We start from the raw sequence: 21527 nt of genomic DNA on the forward strand, positions 1-21527 counted from the left end.
ATCCTTGCATTACAATGAACTGCTTGCTTGTTTGAGAAAATATGATTACTTGCTGTATATGACGTCTTTGGAATAGAACGTGCAATTGTTTCCAGTATTATTCATTGAGAGCTGCAGACAGATAGCTATCACTGCACTTCCTTGATAAGAATCACACGATTGCGTAGACGAGTTTACTCATTAGTTCATCGTTATGTTAAATGCAGCACAGAATGGAGCGACTGTAGTGCGGTTATTTCACATTTAACTTACTATATATTAAGAATACTTACGCAGAAATAAGATCACAGAGACATAAGCAGAACACAATAACAAACACGACCAAAGAGTACCAGGTTCGGGACAAATAAATTGGAACTGGCATTGGGAATTTAATCACGATAACAAAGAAGTTCAACTGAATAATAAATAAACCAATCACTCGTCAATTTCGGCGATCGATTTTATGCGTTTTCTCGTGCGAGCAAACTCATCCGCATCCTTATCAAAACTCGACCTTGCACTGATGAGAATAAGTGGGCTTGCGTTTTGTGTTGACTCGAAGTCAAGTCCGTCCTCGTTCAGTTTCAAACCCGAGAAAGACGAACTCAAACTTGAAAGTGTTTGACTGATTGTGTGTTGCAAGTTCGCCTCCCGAACCTGAGGTCAAGTTCATTTCAGTTATTTTACGAGCAAATATTGTGGGGCAACAGGAGTTTAAGTAGTATTATATGTACAAGAAAAGGATGTTTTGCCTTTCAAACGATCAAACTGTTTTGTTACTGTTTGTTATGGGTTTATCAAATACTTTATTTCAATCCCTTTTTATCTGAACAAAAATACTCGTCATGACACTTGTTGAAGAAAACTGATTTTGAAACGACACAGGGTGTCGAAATACCCGTACATTTACACTACTTGAATCTTTGCAAAACACCTTGTTCCAGAAATGAGTAAAAAATTTACGTTACCTGTTTGGATTTCGGTTTGTTAGTTCTGGTACACCAAAGTCCGGGCTGTGTGAGCGGAAGACGGAAATTTCGAGATATTTTGTTCGTTTGTCCGTTTGAGCCACTGAGGGAAAGCAGTGAAAGGTTTTGAACAACATCAAGTTTTTACAAATATTTACACCTACCTTGGAACCCCGTCCAGCATGTTTAGGGGAAGCACCGACTCGCCTTCAAGGTCATTCGCGCCGATGACGTCATGATCAAGAACGGTGATGAGCAGGACAGCGCCATCTAGCTGCACTAGATCCTTCGATACCGAAAAAACGAAACTCTCATTATCGAACAGGGGGTCGAGAGTTTTCTTCACAACAAGGGTTTGTTCTTCTCTGAGATGTCGAAACATCATTGTGGGAGCAATTCTGCAAAATAGCACGGTTGATTCGCTGCAGTGAATTTATGTAGCGACCCCGGATGGAACGACAATTCCCGCCGTTATGATTTTTAATCTCGACACATGTTATGAAATACCCCCCAGCTGCAGAAAAATATCTTTTTCACACATGAATAAAATATATAATGTAATGTTGGTGTTGTGAGCAGAGTATGACGTAGGAAAAGTTTTCGTAATTTCTCATTTGATACATACTGGAACTTGAAGAATTTCAAAGCGAAAATTCTTACTTTACGACAACGAAGGGGTCGCTTAACCCGTTCACGTCAAGCGGCTTCAATTCATGTGCACTGATGACGTCAATGTTGATTTCCTCTCCTAATGGGTCGTACCACGCGTGCACATTTATATATCCGTACAAGGGGTTGCTTGCGAGCCGCTGTTGTTCGTCGTACATCTGTAAACAGTGTAAGGTTGCCTATAGTGTTATTGAACAAGACACAAATCCGCATCAGTATTTGTTCAATTATTACAGGATATTGACTTTATTTTCACATGCTTGGCAGACTAAGCCAACCTGCATATAGAAAAGTCTCATCAGGTCTTGTGTTTTGGCGCATCTCATTTTCAATTCCGAATCAAGAATGCGGTAATCTTCACTGCTAGTCATGCGGTTCATAGAAATCCCAGATCCCTCAGCGTGGAAAAAGTCAACGAAATGATGATTGAGAACGTGTCTAAGAAAATGAGTAAACTTGTATTCGTTCTTTAATTACAACCGAACTGATGTATGTTTTAGTGACATGTTTATAATGGAACTCTTTGCACCTGCATTGGAAGAAGAAAAAGGGTCGATGTTCCGCGTATTCAGAGAGCGCCAACTTGCGGAAACTTTGGACAGTGACTTTCCACAAAACTTCGAGGATTTGTTTGAAGCTGGGCTGAAAATTTAAAAAAAACGTATAGAAGTAAAAAAAAAACATTTATGTTTCATTACAAACAGCAAGCATATCGGGATAGTAGGCCTACACTGAGTCGTGTCGTAGTGATTCAAAAAAACAAACGACGTCGATTTATTTATGAAATATTGATTCTATCGCATCCTAAATAACTGCAGCCAACTTTTTCATTTTATTTGCACAATTTGAGTATGTGTCCTTAACTATTTTTACACCAAATTGAAAAAAACATCCCTGGACAGATTTACCAACTTACTTCACACAACCATTCGTGTAATGTCCTCGTGTTTTCGTGTAAATACTCCATTAGAGGGCGCACTGCTACATTAGCGGCACCAAGAAGTTTTTTTCGACTGGCCGGGTCTTGGTTTTGATGGAAATCTGCTCCGTACCCACATCTGGTTGCTTGCTGGGCATAATTTCGCAAAAACCTTCTAATATCCGGCTGAAAAAAATAACGAAAAGTTCTTTTTCACTTCCCAGAGCGTTGTAATTCTGGTCGCTGTTTTTTTCCGCCAAAACAGACGAATACCAGACAAAACCAATACAACAATACATTTACACACTAATCAGTTATACCAACAAAAGATTTCGAAATTTTGTGTAAAGGAATTTAAACACCCGTCAATATTATCAGCTAATCACACCTTCATTTTGGAGCCGACCACACTCGTGATGGAATGAATTTTTTTGTCCATTCCAATTTTGGCGACAGATGTGAGGGATTTGAATGTGGTCAGAACACGATCGGCGTTTAACCCCTCAGGATGTTGATCTGGATTCAAATTGAAAAAATCATTCTGGGCATTTGAATTCAGGCAAATTTAATCAAATTTAAGTCACTTCTCATCGTGATTCTGTCAGAGTATTTTGCCATGATGTACCATGAAAATGCATTCGAAGAATTGTAACAAATATTTGGCAAAATGAAGATTTTTGTCAAACAAATATTTCAGTATTGTCCAAATACTGGTTATGTTTATTTGTCATCAACAACAAACATTCCATTATTTAGTTTGCAAGATAAACAAACAAAACATGGTGATTCATTTTCTCACCAACACTTTTGGCAATAGCTTCGAATTCCATTTTCTCTGGAAGATTTTCAACGAAACTTTTGACGTACTACAAATAAAAGTATGCGTAATCATTTATGAGCTTTATATAGCTGGCACAAACAACACCTGTAGGTTATTCAAGGTCAAACATAGTTCCTCAGTGACGTCGAATCGACCCACGTCATCGAAGAATCCAACCTCCTTAAGCTTTTTATGCACGAGATCAGCGTAACGTTCAATGGCGTTCGCAACGTCGTCGGTCATACGAAGTGCGATAGTGTAAGCATCAACAGGGTCCGGCCAACTTAAACTCTTCCAGAATGCCACCACGTGCTAAAGCATAGGCCAAGGTATAAATCTGGTATTCGGAAATAATTCGGCTCAAAAGTAATGAGCTTTATGTAAAAGCTATCTCTAATGTATTTATACGCTTGTTATTTTTTGGTGGGCGCGTAATATTTTAATTTTACAAGTGAAATAGAAGTCAGAAGCAAAAACAAATTAAATGCACCACTACAAGATTAAACAACAAAGCTCCTAAAAAAATGCAATATGGGTGTTAAAAAAGAAGATTTTCGGTAAAAATTAGAAAAATTCTGCTTTGTAGGAAGCATATATAATATGTTACATAACAATAGAAAAATACTTATCCCGGATAAACATCCGATCGTATCCACAGCAGATGAAGTGTGTTTCACAATCTCGTCAACTGCTACTGTTTTATCGAGAGCCACTGCCTTGCGGAGTCTATCGTGAGTTCGTCCTCTTGACATCTGAAGCCATCGAATCACTGTGGGTCGGAACCAGTCGTAATACCGAGACAAATCTGTCGTGTTTCGGTTCGGATCGGCACTATCCGTAACGGTGATTCCGTTTTCGCTGACGTTGCCTGTAAACGTCGAGATTTAATGTTGTGAATTATGGCAGGATTTTGATGATTCTTTACACTTTATGTTTGTTAAGTCGTAATATTATGTAAGTTAGGAGTGGAATTTAAACCTTTTCAATGCAAGGCATCAACAAGTTCTGCTAGATTCCCAAAATTTCCAACAATCTACAGGTCGAATTCACCCAAGAAAATCTACTGATCAGAAATAATGTCGGAGTTCAGCAAAAGTAGATAAAAAAGACACAATTTAGATTGTCATCTATAGTAATTTTCAAAAATTTTAAATTTTTAACTTCTATGTTTACTTGTATCAGATTTAATGGAAGATCGCGCTGAGTTGGATCTGATTTCTATGTTCAGTGTTTTTGCGGTCTTTGCAAGACTGGAAAGATCCCTCATAGTTAGGTAGAGTCTGAACAGAAGAATGCTCTTCGTTTCCGATTCGACGTTATTCGGATCTGACAAAAGAAGCCAAAAAGTTTTTTTTTAATGTTTTTGTACTCTCATTAAACTTGTAGAAATTGAAAACTATATACGCTAAAAGTGTTACGTTTAAACTTTTTTTCATTTTCAATCCAGTTTAAAACTGTAAAAAATTATTTTTCGTGTGCACTTCAAATAAAATAAATAAGTCTTCTTCTTAAAAATAGGCCAAAAGCGTTTATTAAAAAGAGAAATACCAACTTAGCCATTAATTTGAAAAAAAATAAGCATCTTATGTACAAATAATCTTAAATAGATGCTTTCAAAAAGCGGTTTAGAAAATAAATTACCATCGTACGTAGTGACAAATACGAGATCCTCACCGTCAATAAGGCTGAGCGTTTTATTGACTTTGTACATAATCTCGCTAATATCCTTGGCGAGATTTTTTTCCACCACCCGGAAAATGTATGAATGATAATCGATGTCGAGAATCTTTGCAAAAATCCCGTGATACATCGTCTGTCCGAACGAAAGATCCCTGAACAGCTGCTCGGCGATCCGTATGAATATTCTTGCTTCTTGGCCTAACACAAGTATAAAAAAATGGATTTATATTGATTTCCTATGTTTGCTTTTCCTACCAGTAGATTATGATGTTGAAATCGTGACACATGGCACTTACTTAACACTAAGTTTCGTGCATTTAGTGTTGGTTTTAGATATGACTGGCGTTACAGGTTTATATTATGACATGTAAACAATACGTACCTCCAAACGGAGATTCATCTCCACTGGTTTCGCCATCCTGTTCCTCCAAAGACTCATCCTGCATTTTGTCATACAGTGTCACGTAATAATCTTCAGTTCCCTCGACGAGTGAAGCGATGACGTCATCTCTGACGTCAGGACTTGTTGGCGGGGAGGGGGTGCGCTTGTGCAGTTTCTTGTATAAATTCATGTTGCGAATTTTTTTGAAGATGAGAAGCAGGTTACCAAGATTTATGATGTAATTATTCTGCAACAAGTCGAAACAAGCAATGAATTAATATAGGAAGAGAAAAACGTCAACCTGAACATTGTTTGTTGTCAACAACTTGTTTTTCAATGTGTCACTAAAATGCCCACGTGTCTATAAAAGATGACACTTGACGAGACTTTGCTTTTCAAAAACCTTCCTAGTGTGAACTCTGTATTTATAAAGCAATTTACTAAACTTTGAAGTTGCGTGGCTGGTTAAATTTTGGCAAATACTAACCTGTTGCGCAGAAAACACGTTTCGGTGATCCTTTATCTTTGTCAGTTCCTTTTTGATGAAGTCGAACAACGAAACGCCGAGAGCATCAACCGTGAATCTGCTCGGAGCAATGTTTGCGCTCGAAGCTTCTTGTTCTTGTGAATCTTGACTGTTCGCTTCAAGGGTCTTCAATAAACCATCCATGAACAGAGCGTCCAAGCCGATTTCGTTCTATGAGCACAAGAAACAATTTTAAGGTAATATGCTGAATTGTAATCAGTATTGATCACAGAAGCAAATTTTCTTTCTTTGTACTTACCAGTTAACTAACATATTACAGATTCAAATCTACATCGTTTTCAAAATAAACAAGAATCTTTATTTTTCCAACCTTTAGGTGAATCCCCATGTAGACTTCCCACCGCACGATGGCGCGCGTAAGCAATTTTACAAGATGTTGTTCGGAAAACGCTTGAATGAGGGTTTGGCCGAATCGAGGCAGCTTACCGTCCCACTCCTCAGTACTTCCCTCAGCTCTCTAGTTAATATTTGCTTTAATTATGTGCAATTGCCTATGTAAAAAACATATTGCCAACAGTGTGGTTAATCGGGTCCAACAATTTTGTTGGTTCAGTTGTTTTTGCGCAAACCACCCACATACCCGATACAAGTTTGACAGCTAACGACCCACTTATGTGGCTCATCGCAAAAACCCACTGAAATCATGGTCACCACCACATATAGCTGGTGATTTCAACAATATTTATTTTAGTTTAGCCACTCACCAGCTCCACTATAACCATGCTTTGCGTCATGTCAAGGTTCTGAAACCCTCGCATGTCAACACAGTCTGTTTGCTCGCTGATAAGTTTGAAGGCCATTTTAAGCAGTTGCGTGATTTTACTGCGTGCTCACATCGAGAGCCTTTTGATATTGCTTGCACATTTTTATATTAAACCCGCAAGTACGAAACTTGCAGAAAATGTAACATATGAATGTTGTTTAAAATGGACCAATTGGTTATATTTGGAATATGCGAATAACAATTTGGATGAAGGTGGCAAATGTTATTTGAAATATACACTAACAATAAAATTGAATACTGAATAAAACCGTTTGTGCGACAAAAAAACAAAAATCGCAGATTAACAGTAAAAGTTTCTAAACACACCAGCTTGCTGTTATTTAGGATTTCGAGTTTCAAGTGGAAAGTTAATGAATAACAATATATCAGAGCCTTCGCTAAAACTCAGGGCTGCAAACTTGACTTGGGGTGCCAGACAGCGCAATCGTCATACGATCATTTGAGCGAAGCAAACAAAGGCCCGGGTGAAACCTCAGACTGAGGTAACATGGTTGTCGACAATAGCCAGGCCGCACACACCAGACGCCAGACCTCGACAAGGAAGTTTTGCTGCGTTCGCGTTTCGAAAGGTTATTGTAATTAACCTCGGGTGTGAGTTCTTTCAAGAACTTGCCATGACGTCACTTTTTCGCTTTCTAGTTCTATTTACACGCAGTGACGTATTCGAATATTCGCACAAAAGCAACAAGCATGAACATGTTCGACAAGTTTTTTTGAAAAGTTGTGAAGGTTCTGATCACAATCACTGTTTAAAGAGAAGCGAAAACCCGGCTCGCTATTTCGTTAAACTTCACAATTTGGGCATATGTCATAGAGACAATATGAATATTTCATAAAAAGTAAACAAAATAACTCGCCTGAAACTCTTTTGCTTTACAGACACGAAGGGAACTAATTATAGTTTTGAGTGAAATATATTTCAGTTCTTTGAACTTACATAATATTGCCATTGTGGTGGGGAAGAACAAGAAAGCGAAACTATCACGATGTCGCTATTGTTGAGCCTGATGTATTTTCACAGTTTTTTGCACGTAATGCGGGAAGTGGGGGAGTGATAAGCTGGGCTGGGACCAAAAGGCGGTCGCTTAAAGTCAATCGTTTGCGCTTAAACAAAACCTTCCGCACAGCGGTAATGAGTAGGTTATATGACTAACCCGGAAGATGGCAAATAATCATATTGCTTTAAAGTGCGCGCCATGTCAATGCACAGTAACTGAAACGACCATTGTACATGCAACAATCTGTCATAAATGTGGAAAGAACTTGGACAGTATTGTATGTTATTTTTATCACACGAGTTGGTTGTCTCTTGCCGGTATTAAAAATGAACCAGCACGAAAATGTGCAGTTTTCTTGTATGATTGCTGGGTTTATTCAGCCAACCCCATGGGTAATATATAGTGATCATTACTATTGTGTTTTCCAGTTAAATTTAACCTGCTGATTAATTGAAATCCTCAAATAAGCACCTTTGCCTCGAAGTCTGCGTAGGCCCGATCCACGACTGCAGTTAAAAGGGCTGCCAGTATGACGTCATCGGAATGCTTTGCGTCACCAGGAGAATGAACGAGAGGGTTGAATTCGAGTTTGAATCGAATGCGACCGCTTACTTTCTGAAACGCAAAAGTTTTGGTTTCAAAACCGTCATCACTGTTTTCGGTTGCAGTGTGTAGATAAATTTCTGTTCCGCTCTGTTGGTCACGACTCAAGTTTTCACTTTTTTAAAACTATTTTTGGTGCTCAATATTCGACAAAAACAAATGCTAAAGGTTTGCGTTTCGATTAAAATTTATTTTATTTATTAGGCAAAGGAAATGAAGTAAGTGTAAAACACTTGTGTGCAGAACCAGCAATCATTTCACAGAGCCATTTACTCAAGCATTTATACACGTTATTGACGCGCCTCTCGAATGCAAGCTCGTGCCAAATGAAGCAAAGTAAATTATGCATGTGAAGGGCATACGCTCCAAAATGCAATTGTATATATGCTCCGAATCTTATAATAGTCTAACCACCACAGCCCGAAACGTATTGTGGACAAATGTGCGACTGCATGTAATAAACTTGTGGTGTCACCTGTAAAGCATGAACGGGTCGGAGTTTGAACCAACTATCCAGACCTTCAGTTGGGATTTTAGTGAGAGGAACTGAGTTGAAACCCATGAAGTCATCTTCTTCGTCATCCTTGTTTGTAACTACTTCCTTCATTTTCCTGTTCCAAACAACAATTAGTGTTGAATGAAATGTTTTAATCGGCAAAGTGACCGTTAATATTTTATGACGAAATAGAAATCCGTCGTGTTCTATTGGCTATTATTAAAATCTAACGTGTTCTTAGTTGTAAGAAACTTTAGTTGTATAACTTTTTTTGTAGAATATGCAAAATAAACTGCAATGTGATATTGAAAAGCAGTGACGTTTAAAAATGATCGCACTATACGTGCAGTATATGAGTTCACTACAGTAATGATGGATTTGTCATCTTTCCGCACACCACTTTACATCCGCATTTTCGCTAAACAACTGAACTGGAAATTGTTCAAGCTAATATTACTGTGCTTGGTGAGTTATATTTTTACTAAGTGTAGTTGCATTCCTTTATGATCATAATTATATTTTCCTGTTATTGACGTATCCAGGCATATCCAATATATCATGTAACTGCGCTTACGTGTGTAGTGTATTTAAATTGTAGACTACGCATTGTGCTCATAAACCGTATTGCATTGCCGCATAAAAAACAAATCATCGACAGTTTGGCCAAATTACAAGCGACCAATCCTTAAACACGATGGCAATCCATTGTGCCAAAACACCCTTCAGGCCAATAAATCCGCTTTGTAAGTTAATTGCAGAGCGTTTACGCTCAAGTGGTTTAACGTGGAATGGGACATAGGACATATTGCCGTTACTTATAAATCGATTTTTTTTATAGAAGTGTCGTTACAAGGAGTGGCTTTATACAGATAGTCATGATGAATATGATAGATTTTAGGAGTACAATCATCATGCAACAGGAATTTTTCATGCAATATCGAAAACCAAGTATACATTGTAGTTTTACCTCCCCATGCCTTTCATGCCTCGCAACTTTTTCGAGGACCCTTGGATGTTTCCATCATAATCCCACAATTGTATTTGCACATGACAATCGTCAATTTCATCACGAGGAACAAATATATCAAATGTTTCATTCCATTCAGGGCTAAGGGTGGACTCCTTAACACTTGTTGACTTGACAACACTCAATTTTGCGGTTTGCAAGTTCACGAACTGGGCGTTCCGAAGTACGGACAGCATACAGTAAGGATCAGACAGGCCATTCGAGTCTTTGGCGGCTAGCTTTTCAGCTTTTTGTACGTGCACCCTGACCACGCACTGCTGAGATAGGCCATTCTTCCTTGCCTTTTCAAGCAGTTTTCGGTGTTCATCTACTGGCACGCGGAAAAGCTGTTGTACGAACAGTGTCAAGTCACTTTCTGATATTTCTTTTGTTTGGCTTTGTAATCGGTTGACAATAACTTCAAGCAGTTTGCTGTAAAGTTCAGTTCGAAATATGCCTTCTCTGAGAAGGTCCCGCATAGGTGTCCTGTCAGGACCCATGTCCTTTTCGCGCCTGCCCCGCGTGTTTGCGAGTTTCTTTTTGCGAAACATTTTGCAGGGAATATGCCTAACTTAAAACTGTAGTTGGGGAAAAAAGTAAAAGCTTTCTATGCAAACAACCAGCAAAGGTGATGCTCTACTGACTATGTGTGGTTTTACGTATTTACACATTAGGCGTGGTACAGTCTGACTGTACGCTCGAGCAATCTGTAAACTTTGTCAACTATAACTAAAAAACAATCAGAGAAAAGCTGAATTTACCAACAAAGAATGTTCCATTTGTGATCAAACACAAGCTATTGTGGTTTAATTGTCCCTACTTTCTGGCAGGATTTTGAACATAAAAATACAAAACAATAGTCGAATGCTGATCAGGTTCACGCTTATCTACCACTACAATTAACATTAAACTGCTAACTTACGTAGTGTTGCAGCTTTCGTGTGCTATTATTACTCAGTGCGTGTTTGACTGTTTCTAGCAGCATCATCGCCTACTCATTTTATACGTAACGCATTGGTTCTTCGAGAGCAATTGTTGGCGAGTGGTCGTTAACAAAACAAATTTCATCCCACGGTATTCCCTTGTAAGCATGCACAGTCAAGAAAAAATAGATTACCGATTACTAAATTTGTGCAACCAGAATGCACAATGATTAACTGATTTGATTATTGATCTCTTTTGACATAAGCCTTATGGTATTTACAAGTAAATGGCATAAGCCACATTTCTTTTGTTAGCTCTTACTAAACCCCTGTCTCTTTTAGGTGCACAGGTGCTGTCACCTAAAAAGAATCTTTGATATCTAACTTTCGGTCTTAGTATGTTTACATAAGGCCTACCAAGAATGACTGAACAAATACTCCTTTTTTCCATACTTTACAATCAACACGCAAAAAGGAATCAATTCACCCTCGTGAACACCAAAACAGCACATCAGTCGGCTATGGCAGTTTATTCATTAGCGTTTGAAAAAGGCAGTCATTTCTCACATTCCAAATTGGTTCAGTTTGCCTGGATTTAGAATTTTTTTGCCATTTGCCCATTAAAACAAAAAGAAGCTCACGACTAACCACAATCGTACGAAATCGTCTGATTAATTATTAAAAAGGCGCATTTAACATTTGGTTCTCTGTTTGGCTTAATTGTATACAACTGATTAAAATAAGTTTTGAGCTGTCTTGCTTGAAATTCAATTTAGAAGTAAAATCATGACGAAAGATAGCGTTTTCCTTGTCAATTTATCTGTTTTCAACCCTTTCCGTTTCTTAAACTGTTTAGGGAAACACACTTTGCATTTCGGAACAATGCTTCTCGCTATACTACGGATGTATGACGTACCCCATCCCTCTGAGCACTTGCCGATCATCATATGCGTCACTCGGTTACTACGAAGGAAACAATACACATACACCACGCTGCATTTGGAAACTAAATAGTCAATGCAGTTGTGGCGTTCGATAAAACGAAAAAAAGGAATACGTCCATGTCTTGCACGAAAAAGTTTTGTATTCATTTCCATGTTCATTCATTTCGGTATTCAAGTAACAAATCCAGCTAAAGCATTCGCCAAGGGTATTCGTTAGTGTGAGTACTTGAATGCACTGCAAAATTATTGAACCGCCTTTTCTGCATGTCCTGTGTGCAGGCATTGCTGTCAATACGTTAACTTTTAGTTAATTACTGTTATTGTGCCATCATAACAATTCAGCAGCGGCACCAAGCGGTTTTGTCCATCCAAATAGAAAGTATACTGAGCTAAGGTGTAAATTATTAAATTGTACAACTGATTAACGGTAAAGCATAAGAAACCGTAAAAACAAATTTATTAATGATACTCCTAAAACAAAACGTAGGAGCATAGAATACTCACATGAGTATGCCATGCTAAAAGAAAATCATTATATTTTACCACAATAACTGCGGGTTATTGTGGGTTATATGTTCGTTCAATGTTTTTATGTTTTATTGCACAACACTGTTTTCATTTAACAAAATAAACGTGTGGACGGCCAATAGCAAACGGGAAAACATACCAAGCATTATAATTTTTTTATGAAATTAATTCCGAGAATTCATCAAAATAGAATTGTAGATTGTTTTTGCACTCTATGGTTGTATTTGCATATTGACCTTGTTGACCACGGTTGAAAGTTGAAACTACAGTACGCGTAATCATGTTAACTAAAATGAAACTCAGATTAGAGTTATTACATTAATTTTTTAATATTTTTTTTCAACTACCAAGGATATGCCACTCATACTTTAAAAGCATTTTTGAAACTTTTGCGAAAAAGTCGCTTGAGATATTTTTTCACGGTAATTTCACTCAGCCATTCATCCATATCAAGTGCAAGTTGACTCCGTATAATTTCCAGTTGACTGACTGACTTTCTCAGGTGTTCGTCATTCAATTTAGCCGTGGCGTCGTGAAAGCAATCAGGTGATCGTAGTTCCTTTGTTGCGACATTTCTGTCGCCTTTATAATCAGAAGGGCAGTTGTGCCTAACAGCATAATTTTAGGAAAGAAGTAAATCAGCCAAGAAGAGACTACAAACGATCTAACGTTTTACGTCAATTCAGCCAAAATATTTTGAATTTGTTTGACAGTTATTAGCAAGAAGCTTTAATATCATTACGTTACCTTCTTATTCACACAACAAAGTTGAATTTTGTCAACAAGAAGACTGTGGAGAAAAATGTCATCACCAGGCGATAATGACCTGGGTGGTACTTATGTAAGTTTTCTTTTAGCTGTCATCCACTATTTCCATTATTGTGATAACTTTTAATATGATCAGCATTGTGACTTTAAATTCTGTTTGTCTATGTTTAAATTGAAAACACTTTAACTTGATCTATAATTTATTTTACAATATCATCTATGAATTTTAAGAAACTAATGCGGTTACAATTTACTTTTTTCAGAGTGCCCAAACACAGGATGTGACTGATGCTGGAGGTTTTAGTGGAAGTCCAGTTCTCTATTTGGCACCAGGATCACACCAAACAGGTAAAAAAAATAAAATTGTTAGGTTTTTTTGCGGAATTTTAAAAATTCTATATCCAGCATGATTTTTTTTCTTGCCTACAGTAGGTAAAAGAATATTCAATGATGCCCAAAATTTGTGTTTTCTATAGTTAAAACACATCTGGTTGTAGTTCTCAATAATATCAACTATAAGAATTGTTGTTACATTACCTTTATTTTTTATTCTTTTGTTGGTATGTTTAGGACCAGGACTGGATGATGAATTACATCAAGACATACAATTTGCATATGGTATTGCTGTATTCATAATATCATTTTGACGATTAGTTTCACTAAATAAAAGGCTTATACAAATTTTTTCAGAGGATATATCAACCCCACCTATGTCACCACCACAAGAGTCAGACAGACGAGAACCAGCAGGTTTGCCTTGTTACAACTTTTACACAAATTAAACCTTTTGACAGGCGTATTTATAGAGTTTGTATATTCTCATTAAAATTTTTTAGAAAGTTATGTGAAGTAATGTGTTGACCATTGGGGTTTCAGGTCCAGTTTTGTTAAACAAACAACCTCCTCGACATCTTTCCTTAACGACCAAAGGAGTGTCTGGTGGTGAAGCTTTATTCGGAAGTTTTGCGTCAGTGAATTTTGTTTGTTTGTATCAAGTTGTGTTACTTTGAAAATAGTTGACTTCTTTTTTAGATATTTAGAAAGAACATCCCCTGTTTTAATATAATGTACAAATGGATGTAAATTTTACATTTTGAAATTTGGCTTTTTTCTTCCTACAGACAAGACAAAGAAATCACTCTGGAAGAAGTGTTTGATGAATCAGATGGCGATGAAATTGTTTTTAAACCGGAGAATGCGAACAGTGCAGTTCAGCATTATATTTTTAAGACAATTGCTGAAAAGGAAGTAGCAGCAAAACCAAGAAATTCTAAAAGTGATGTTACCGACGCTGGAGGTGATGCGAACCCAGATTGGACTGATCAAACTCTTCCTGGGTTTAATCGTCAAATCAGTGGCGCTGCACCCATCCAACCATCATTTCTTGCTGTGGAGCAAGAGTTTAAATACGACATGAACCATATGGAAAGAGGTTGTTTTGTCATCTTCAACCAAATGGTAAGATTGTCTAGATGTATTGACTACCATTTTCTGGACAAGGGTTCTTTTTAAATGAAATTCAACACATAACCTACCAATATTGCGCCCCAAACCATAATATTATTGCTGGTAAAATTTCATTTAATTGCCAAGAAGTCTACCTTAAACATACATATAAATATAACCTAAAGGTTCAAGTTGTAAAAAAGAAACAGTGTATATGTAAAGGCTTTTTCTTACAAAAAAACTTTGTTTATAAAAGGTAATTGGGATGTTTGGCAAATGTTTCTAGTTTAAGAAATGTAAAAGAATGTGCAATATATTGTGACATACCTTCGGCATGTTTTTTTGGCAGATAATTGTGCACATAAAAAAGCCACATTTAACTCTTGTACTTTCAAACACGATGTATTTTGCGTTTGTCAACTTGTTACGTCTAATTCCCAATTGTCCTTTGAATCACAATAACACAGACGCAAGTAAAATGGTTATGTCAACAATTGCACTATTGTCAGTTGGCGCAATAATATGTTTCACTGAAGTGCGCTAATTACCAGTGGTCTTGTTGTATTAATTTGTGGCGCAACGATGTACTGTAGCGTATTAATGATGTCTGGTCATTACAACTGACAGTAAACCCTCGTTTCGTCACCAATTGTTGCAATTATTATTGCCTTAAAGGTTACAATTCGGCAACAATGCATATTATTTAAGTTTACCAAACAATATGGTTAAGATAATGCAATCTTATTCATGATTGCATTTTCAACCAAAGAGCCGATATATGGAAAATAGCGTAATTTTTTATTGTGGCTTAGGTTCTAATAGACGTATGCAATTTGGCATTCAAATTGGGTCATTTGCCTAAAAACAAATTCACACGAAAATTTTCAGATCTGTAAATTCTGTTTCTATACGAGAATCAGAACATTCAAGCACAGCTGTTACGAATATATCACTGATTAAAAGTCCAAAATGAATTGTTGCGCCGTATTTTGCAATATTTTATTTTTTTGAGGCGGTTTAATCACAAGTATGCCTTTTAGAATTTTGATCCCCACCTGAAACTGTTGAAGCGAAATGGGACTGATAAAGATGCGCTCAATCTTCAAAACACAGCAAAACATCTCGGCTTCGAATACATTCGTGTATTTAATGATTGCACCAAAGAGGAAATGCTATGGTGGATAAAAACACGTAAGTTTGACGTATTTTTCTGCATTTTACTATCATAGTCGTTAAAAAATAATCCTTGTTTAATTACTACTAAAAAGCAGCCGTACAACATGAAGTTTGGTCCCAAACTGACTTTCAATGATTAACTCAGGACAAGTTAACTTATTACGAAGTCCCTTAAGGCGTCAAGTCAACTCAAAAGCAAGTTTTGATTGTGGTAAATTTTCCAATAATAATATGTTGGAAAGAAGTTACAAATGTATTACTCTCCCATTTTTACTTAACAATGCAATATGTTGATATTTAATTGACGTGACGTCATATATCAGTAAATTTATTGAATACTAGGCCTCATGTGTACATATATAATTATGTCATTTGTTATATAAGTGTTGCAACTCGTGTTTGCTCGAACTTTATGCCGAGCAAAGCAGCAAGTTGGTCCGCACGTATCCTCTATTGATTTTAACGGTCTAAGTATCCCGTGCTTAGTATTTGCTTAGGATCAGAAGGTTTTCTTTCAATTGCCACTTTTGCGTTTGTTGACCCCATTATATGTTGCAATAACTACGCGTGGACTCAACTCAACACCTGATCGTGTTTTGGTCGTTAGGGTTTGTTTGCACATGTGTTATATTTTGCAATAAACATCGAGTCGCCCATAGTTTGGCACGTGGTAGCACGATAATACCAGTTGGCAAATATTTTGTACAATTTCTTGCGTAAGTTTATAATCTGTTTTTCCCCTCACAGCATATCGTTTTCTCAACTGCCAGTAAATGTACAGTGCAACTAAGTGTCGTGATTGCATTTAGAAAAACCTTAAGATCTAATTGTTTTGTTTCAGTATCCACGGCCGATCACAGCAACTACGATTGTCTTGTGGTTTGTATTCTCACGCACGGTGGAGATAAGGATGTTCTCTACGCGAAAGATGAACAGTTCGAACTCAAAGAGTTGACTCGGCCGTTCAGACCAGACAAATGCGAATCCCTGGCTGCAAAACCGAAGATGTTTTTTATTCAGGTAAATGAATTTTATACGCGCCGGTATATTAGCAACAGCAAAAGTCCGTCTTATGTAACCGCGAAGTAAGCGATCTAAACCAATATTTATAAAAGACAAGCAGGATCATTTTTGTTAAAAATGCTAAGTCACGCTTCGCAAGGCGCTTGTTCAGCAAGTTTGCAATTTTACTGGTAGGTGCAAGCGTGTCACATTTGTTTTACTTTTTACCCAAAAGCTTTGAGGAAATATTGGTTTGTTTTTTACCATCTTTTATGGCGGAACGTGGAACTAGTTTTTTTCAACATCTTGTTGCGCAAATAATCTCTTCGTGAAATGAATCCATTCAACTGTGACCCCTTTTGTGAAAACCCTGTTCCGTAATTTTATTAACTCTATCAGTACAATATTGTCACGTGGACAAATGCTACCGTGTTACGTCACAATGGCGCAATGGGTCACGCTTGGTTTCCTGCTGAGGGACTTCGTCGATTGGGATTGTGACGCCGTGTTTGCTTTGTGCTGTTATGAGTCTCAGCACGCGAGCTTGGTGTTTGCTATCCGCAGTGTTTTGAAACGGGATTTGGTGCGACAGTTATACTTATTTATAGACGTTTCTACGGTCTGGGTCTCCTGTATGGGGGTGCTTGTATTTATATTGGGAACAGGCGTGCGTGTTGCACGGGTTCTTTGCTACAATTTGGACTTACCCACATTTTCAAAAGGGGTTTGACAAAAAGATAAAAAAAATAGGCGTAACTTTCCATCGAATATTTCTTCCTTTTTATCACATAAAAATGTGTAAATATGACGTCCAGGCATGTCGGGGATTCCAACTTGATAAAGGAGCACAGCTTCCGAGCGTACAAAGCGATGCAGTTGACGGAATACGGCTTGCATCCAACGATTGTGTGGATGGAGTGTTGGATCAGATTAAGACTATTCCCGTGGAAGCTGATTTTCTAATTGGGCAATCCACTGTCCCAGGTTAGTTTTGTGGGGTGTGATGGTGAAATGAACAGGTCGTCAATATTAATCTACAAATCAATAAAATCTACAAAACAATGTTTTGTTGGATAACTTGAATTCCAAAATATTGAAAAAAAGGGTCCAAAATATTGTCATGTTATTTTTTTGTCATTCGATTTTCTGTTAAACTAGTGCTGAAGGTTACTGCAACTAGGAAAAACTTGGTTTTCTTGTTACATTGTTTTGTGTTTACAGAATATTATTCGTGGAGAAACGAAATGAACGGATCAATATTTGTTCAGAATCTGTGTGCTTGTATGCACAAATGGGGTGATACAATGGAACTCATGCAGGTTTGTGTTTTTATTCCAAATTGTTCAGTAATAAATTATTGTTTAGTTTATAAAATATGTTATGCCAACTAGATAATTCACAATATTTAATTTGGCTTACGGATGGTATGAGGTTAATGCTGTGTTAAGGTCGTAGGCCACCTCGTCCATTTTACAAAAAAAAGTTTGGACTGGGTTGTCTAAATTTTCACTGGTAAGTTTGACTGGGTGATTACATGAATTGTTTGCTATTTTTGATAACCTGGGTGGATTCCAACTCTTGAATCCTCCTGTTGTAAACTAGAGTTTAGGAGATTTGCCTTGTAAGGTTTGGTAACTGCAGGTTCTCGAATGTTTGGTTTTGTTTGCGTTTGTAAGCCGAGCTCGTGAGTCGCGACCTCCGTTTTTTGATATCATAAACCCCCTGTTGGTACAATTCGAGGGTATTTCCCTGGGTGCAGAAGCTTGTTCCTCCCTCTGACATTGCCGCGCTATATCTCAGCTTTGCACGCTATTGTGTGTTTGCGAAACTTTAGGCAAAACATGTCGTGTTCTGTGGCCGAAACCTACACCAAAGGGAACCTTAAAACGGGACGTTTCGTCTGTCGCAACGTTGCACAATATTCCCAACCCAAGCGTCCTTCCCTCTTGTCCGCGGGACTTCCCCTAGTGAAAACGGTAATGTTGTTGGGCGTGTTGCGACATGTCAGTTGGCCAATTACGTCATAATATGCACCTGTCGTTATTACTCGCTGTATGTTAATTGCTGACGTAATGCCTGGAAGTGTCGCAATATTCATGTCGTCAGTGAGTAGACGTCGTAGATGATTGTGTAACTCCACACTATTTTGCATTGTTTGAGGAAACTTTTCCTTCTATAATGATACGTTTAGTTGCTTTGGACTTTTGTAATGAGTATAAACCTCAGGTTGTATTTTGTGACGTAATGGCGATTATCTGATTCTTTTCTTGTCTGCCTCGCAATCCTGGAGACTGTTTGTCGGATCCTTTCGGACAATATGCGATAACGTTGGTTACGTCATTTCGTGTTAAACGTTTCATCGCTTCAACGCGGAGTTTGTCATCTCTTGACGGTGAATCATCATTTTTATTGAATCACTGGAAAGTTTTCACTGGGGGTATTGTAACTTTTATATCCCAAGTACGTCTGCTTTGAAAGCTAAATCAACACGATATTAAAACCAACTTTATTTTATATAAATTGTTTTAACACGTACTGGAGTTGCAACTTCAAAAAAAAAACGGATCCAATTGTTACCCTTTGCATTATAAAATTTTATAACTGCCTGCTTAATATTCCCGTTGGTTTGTTTGTCGATTGCGCATGAAGCAAAGTGATTTTATGTGAAATGTGTTTGATAGATCGTAACGTTTTGGGAATAACCACTATTTTGCTAATGTTATGGGGTCGCTTACAGCACGGAAGTGAAACTTTTTTGCTCATGTGATTTAAAAATGTTCTTTTGCATTCAGATTTTGACCAGAGTCAATCGCATGACTGCTTATGAATTTCATTCGTCCTCGGACACTGACAAAATGAATAAGAAAAAGCAGATTCCGTCGATTACCACACGACTTACTGCTGAGGTCTATTTCCCCCGCAAGATAAGAGAGGAACGAATCGAAACCGACCACTGCCCGGTTGAGGTAAACCCTCGGTCATTTACACAGTTTATACGTAGCCTTCCATTCTATAATGCAATGCATACATTGTTCAGGTTGAAGATCCCAGAGGGAGAATCGATGGAAACTACAACATTCAGTAAGTTTATTAACGAGCTTTCATTTCAACAGTAAACTTTAGGATTTCATTGACAAATTCCTAAATTGAAATTATGTAACATACATTTCCATATTGGGTTGTGGTAAACATCCATCGTGGCAAATTCGTGTTAAATCGTTTTACAGAACATTGAAGCAATATATCTAACCTGATTCCACTAACAGGAGTATCCCGCGAATTAAGTCTAACTCCGATGCGCCACCTATCGACCGAGAGTTATCCGCTGGGACTTCCCGCGTTATGGCGCCACCAGACAACTTCTACCCTCCTCCGCTTCCCCCGAAAAAGAACACAAAAAAGGAAGAAAAAAATGACACCCTCTGTGTGCCTGGTACCTCTGCCTCGTCCAAACCTCTACCGATCAACAACCTCCGCAAAGTCAGCGTTCCGACAAACATTTACAGTAGCTCAGCCGACCGACACATGCACCACAGTGAGACCACCCCTACTTTTGGCCGACCACGATCCAACTCCGCACACAGACGAAGTTTTCCGGTGGATGCGAGTCGAGTGGTGGTCACTGATCAACGCCTGCAGGTCGGCAACATGCAAATAAGAAGAGAATATTTAGAAACCGACATTTGAACGTGAAAAACCACACGTTGAATCCGAATGTTCATTGCTGCTACTGAAATGGCGAAAGTCTTTTACGAAAAAGCTGCGCGGCAAGTTTGCCTCATAGAGGACAGAACTTATTTAGCGCACCCAGACAATTTGATGTTGAGTTTTCATGCGATATGTATATAAGTTTCATTTCACTGATTAAGGAATATTTATTACATTTTTTGTACATTTTTCTAGTTTATTGTTTTTTGTTCGAGCAAGCATTTTTATGCTGGTACATTCTGTAAAAACTTTTTGCAGTATGTTTGTTTGTACGCGTTTTACTTGATGTTCTTAAACTTGTAGATTTTTTGCCCTACTGACGTTCCACTGTTTTTGCGCGCCTATTTTACTGACGTAGATCAATGGCCAGCATACAATCCAAACCATCCAGTTTTCAATGCCTGGCTGACAAACCGACGGTGCCTTTTGTGCGTATAGCTTGCACTTACCACTTGAAAAGCAACCAGCTATAAATACAATTCCGCTGTTTCTACTTTTAAGTTGTACATTTTGTATGAATTATGCTTCAATTTTTGGGATTGTTGGAAATGGTTTGCCAAAAACAGTTACGATTCCCTTAGGAACTTCAACCGTGTTTTTTAGTGTAAAAATCCCAAGATGATAAATGTGAAGATCTTTTTGTGCGTTACGGAGTTGGTGTTTCTGAAACTTCAAATCAACCCAAATTTGTGCTTTTTTCCACATTTCAAACCTGCACAGGATCTTCACTGAGTATGTTACGTTATTTTCAGAACCGGGTGATGATTGTTTTTGAAGCTTTCATTGTGAACGTATTGCTGGTGTAGTTTTGCTATTTTAAAGACATGTATCGTTGACATACAAGCTTAGCTTTTATTGTGAAAGCCATCTCAAGAATGCACTCGGTGCAATAAGAACGTTTTGGTGTGAGCATTTGTTTCCTAAACCAACTTTTCTGTAATGGCCGAACATACGTTACTTATGTTTACATGTCCACACAGGATTTTGGAAATATTAATCCAAGGTTAATTGTACCCGATCATTTTTTTTTGTTGACTTGTTTACTTGACAAATAAAACAAAACAATTTTTGCAATGATATGACTTGTTGGCATATTCACTGATTCTGAAGAGCTTCAATCCAATCTTCTGTTGGGATTTGAATTTTATGTTTGATGGAGAAGTTAAAAGCGAAAACTC

General features: G+C 37.7%; 2 protein-coding genes across 2 annotated transcripts; one reads left to right on the forward strand and one right to left on the reverse strand.

The window, feature by feature from the left end:
• Positions 1-164: 164 nt before the first annotated feature.
• LOC145894303 (BAI1-associated protein 3-like) lies at positions 165-10437 on the reverse strand. The gene is made up of 19 exons (XM_082982844.1): positions 9816-10437; positions 8828-8963; positions 8221-8364; positions 6278-6424; positions 5908-6117; positions 5421-5667; positions 5033-5236; positions 4532-4684; positions 3988-4226; positions 3464-3667; positions 3338-3404; positions 2927-3054; positions 2536-2724; positions 2149-2261; positions 1898-2057; positions 1611-1777; positions 1115-1348; positions 951-1053; positions 165-639 (listed from the first exon to the last, which is right to left on the reverse strand). The coding sequence occupies exons 1-19, from the start codon at positions 10403-10405 to the stop codon at positions 418-420; spliced, it is 3657 nt and encodes a 1218-aa protein (XP_082838970.1). The 5' UTR covers positions 10406-10437; the 3' UTR covers positions 165-417.
• A 2450-nt stretch (positions 10438-12887) lies between these two features.
• LOC145893878 (uncharacterized) lies at positions 12888-21423 on the forward strand. Its single transcript, XM_082982251.1, has 13 exons — positions 12888-13090; positions 13281-13365; positions 13588-13635; positions 13708-13767; positions 13894-13984; positions 14139-14475; positions 15504-15654; positions 16481-16659; positions 17457-17625; positions 17863-17960; positions 19434-19607; positions 19679-19722; positions 19908-21423. The coding sequence occupies exons 1-13, from the start codon at positions 13052-13054 to the stop codon at positions 20326-20328; spliced, it is 1896 nt and encodes a 631-aa protein (XP_082838377.1). The 5' UTR covers positions 12888-13051; the 3' UTR covers positions 20329-21423.
• Positions 21424-21527: the final 104 nt, after the last annotated feature.

Source organism: Ascidia mentula, chromosome 3, assembly GCF_947561715.1.
Source record: "Ascidia mentula chromosome 3, kaAscMent1.1, whole genome shotgun sequence".
Classification (NCBI taxonomy): Eukaryota; Metazoa; Chordata; class Ascidiacea; order Phlebobranchia; family Ascidiidae; genus Ascidia; species Ascidia mentula.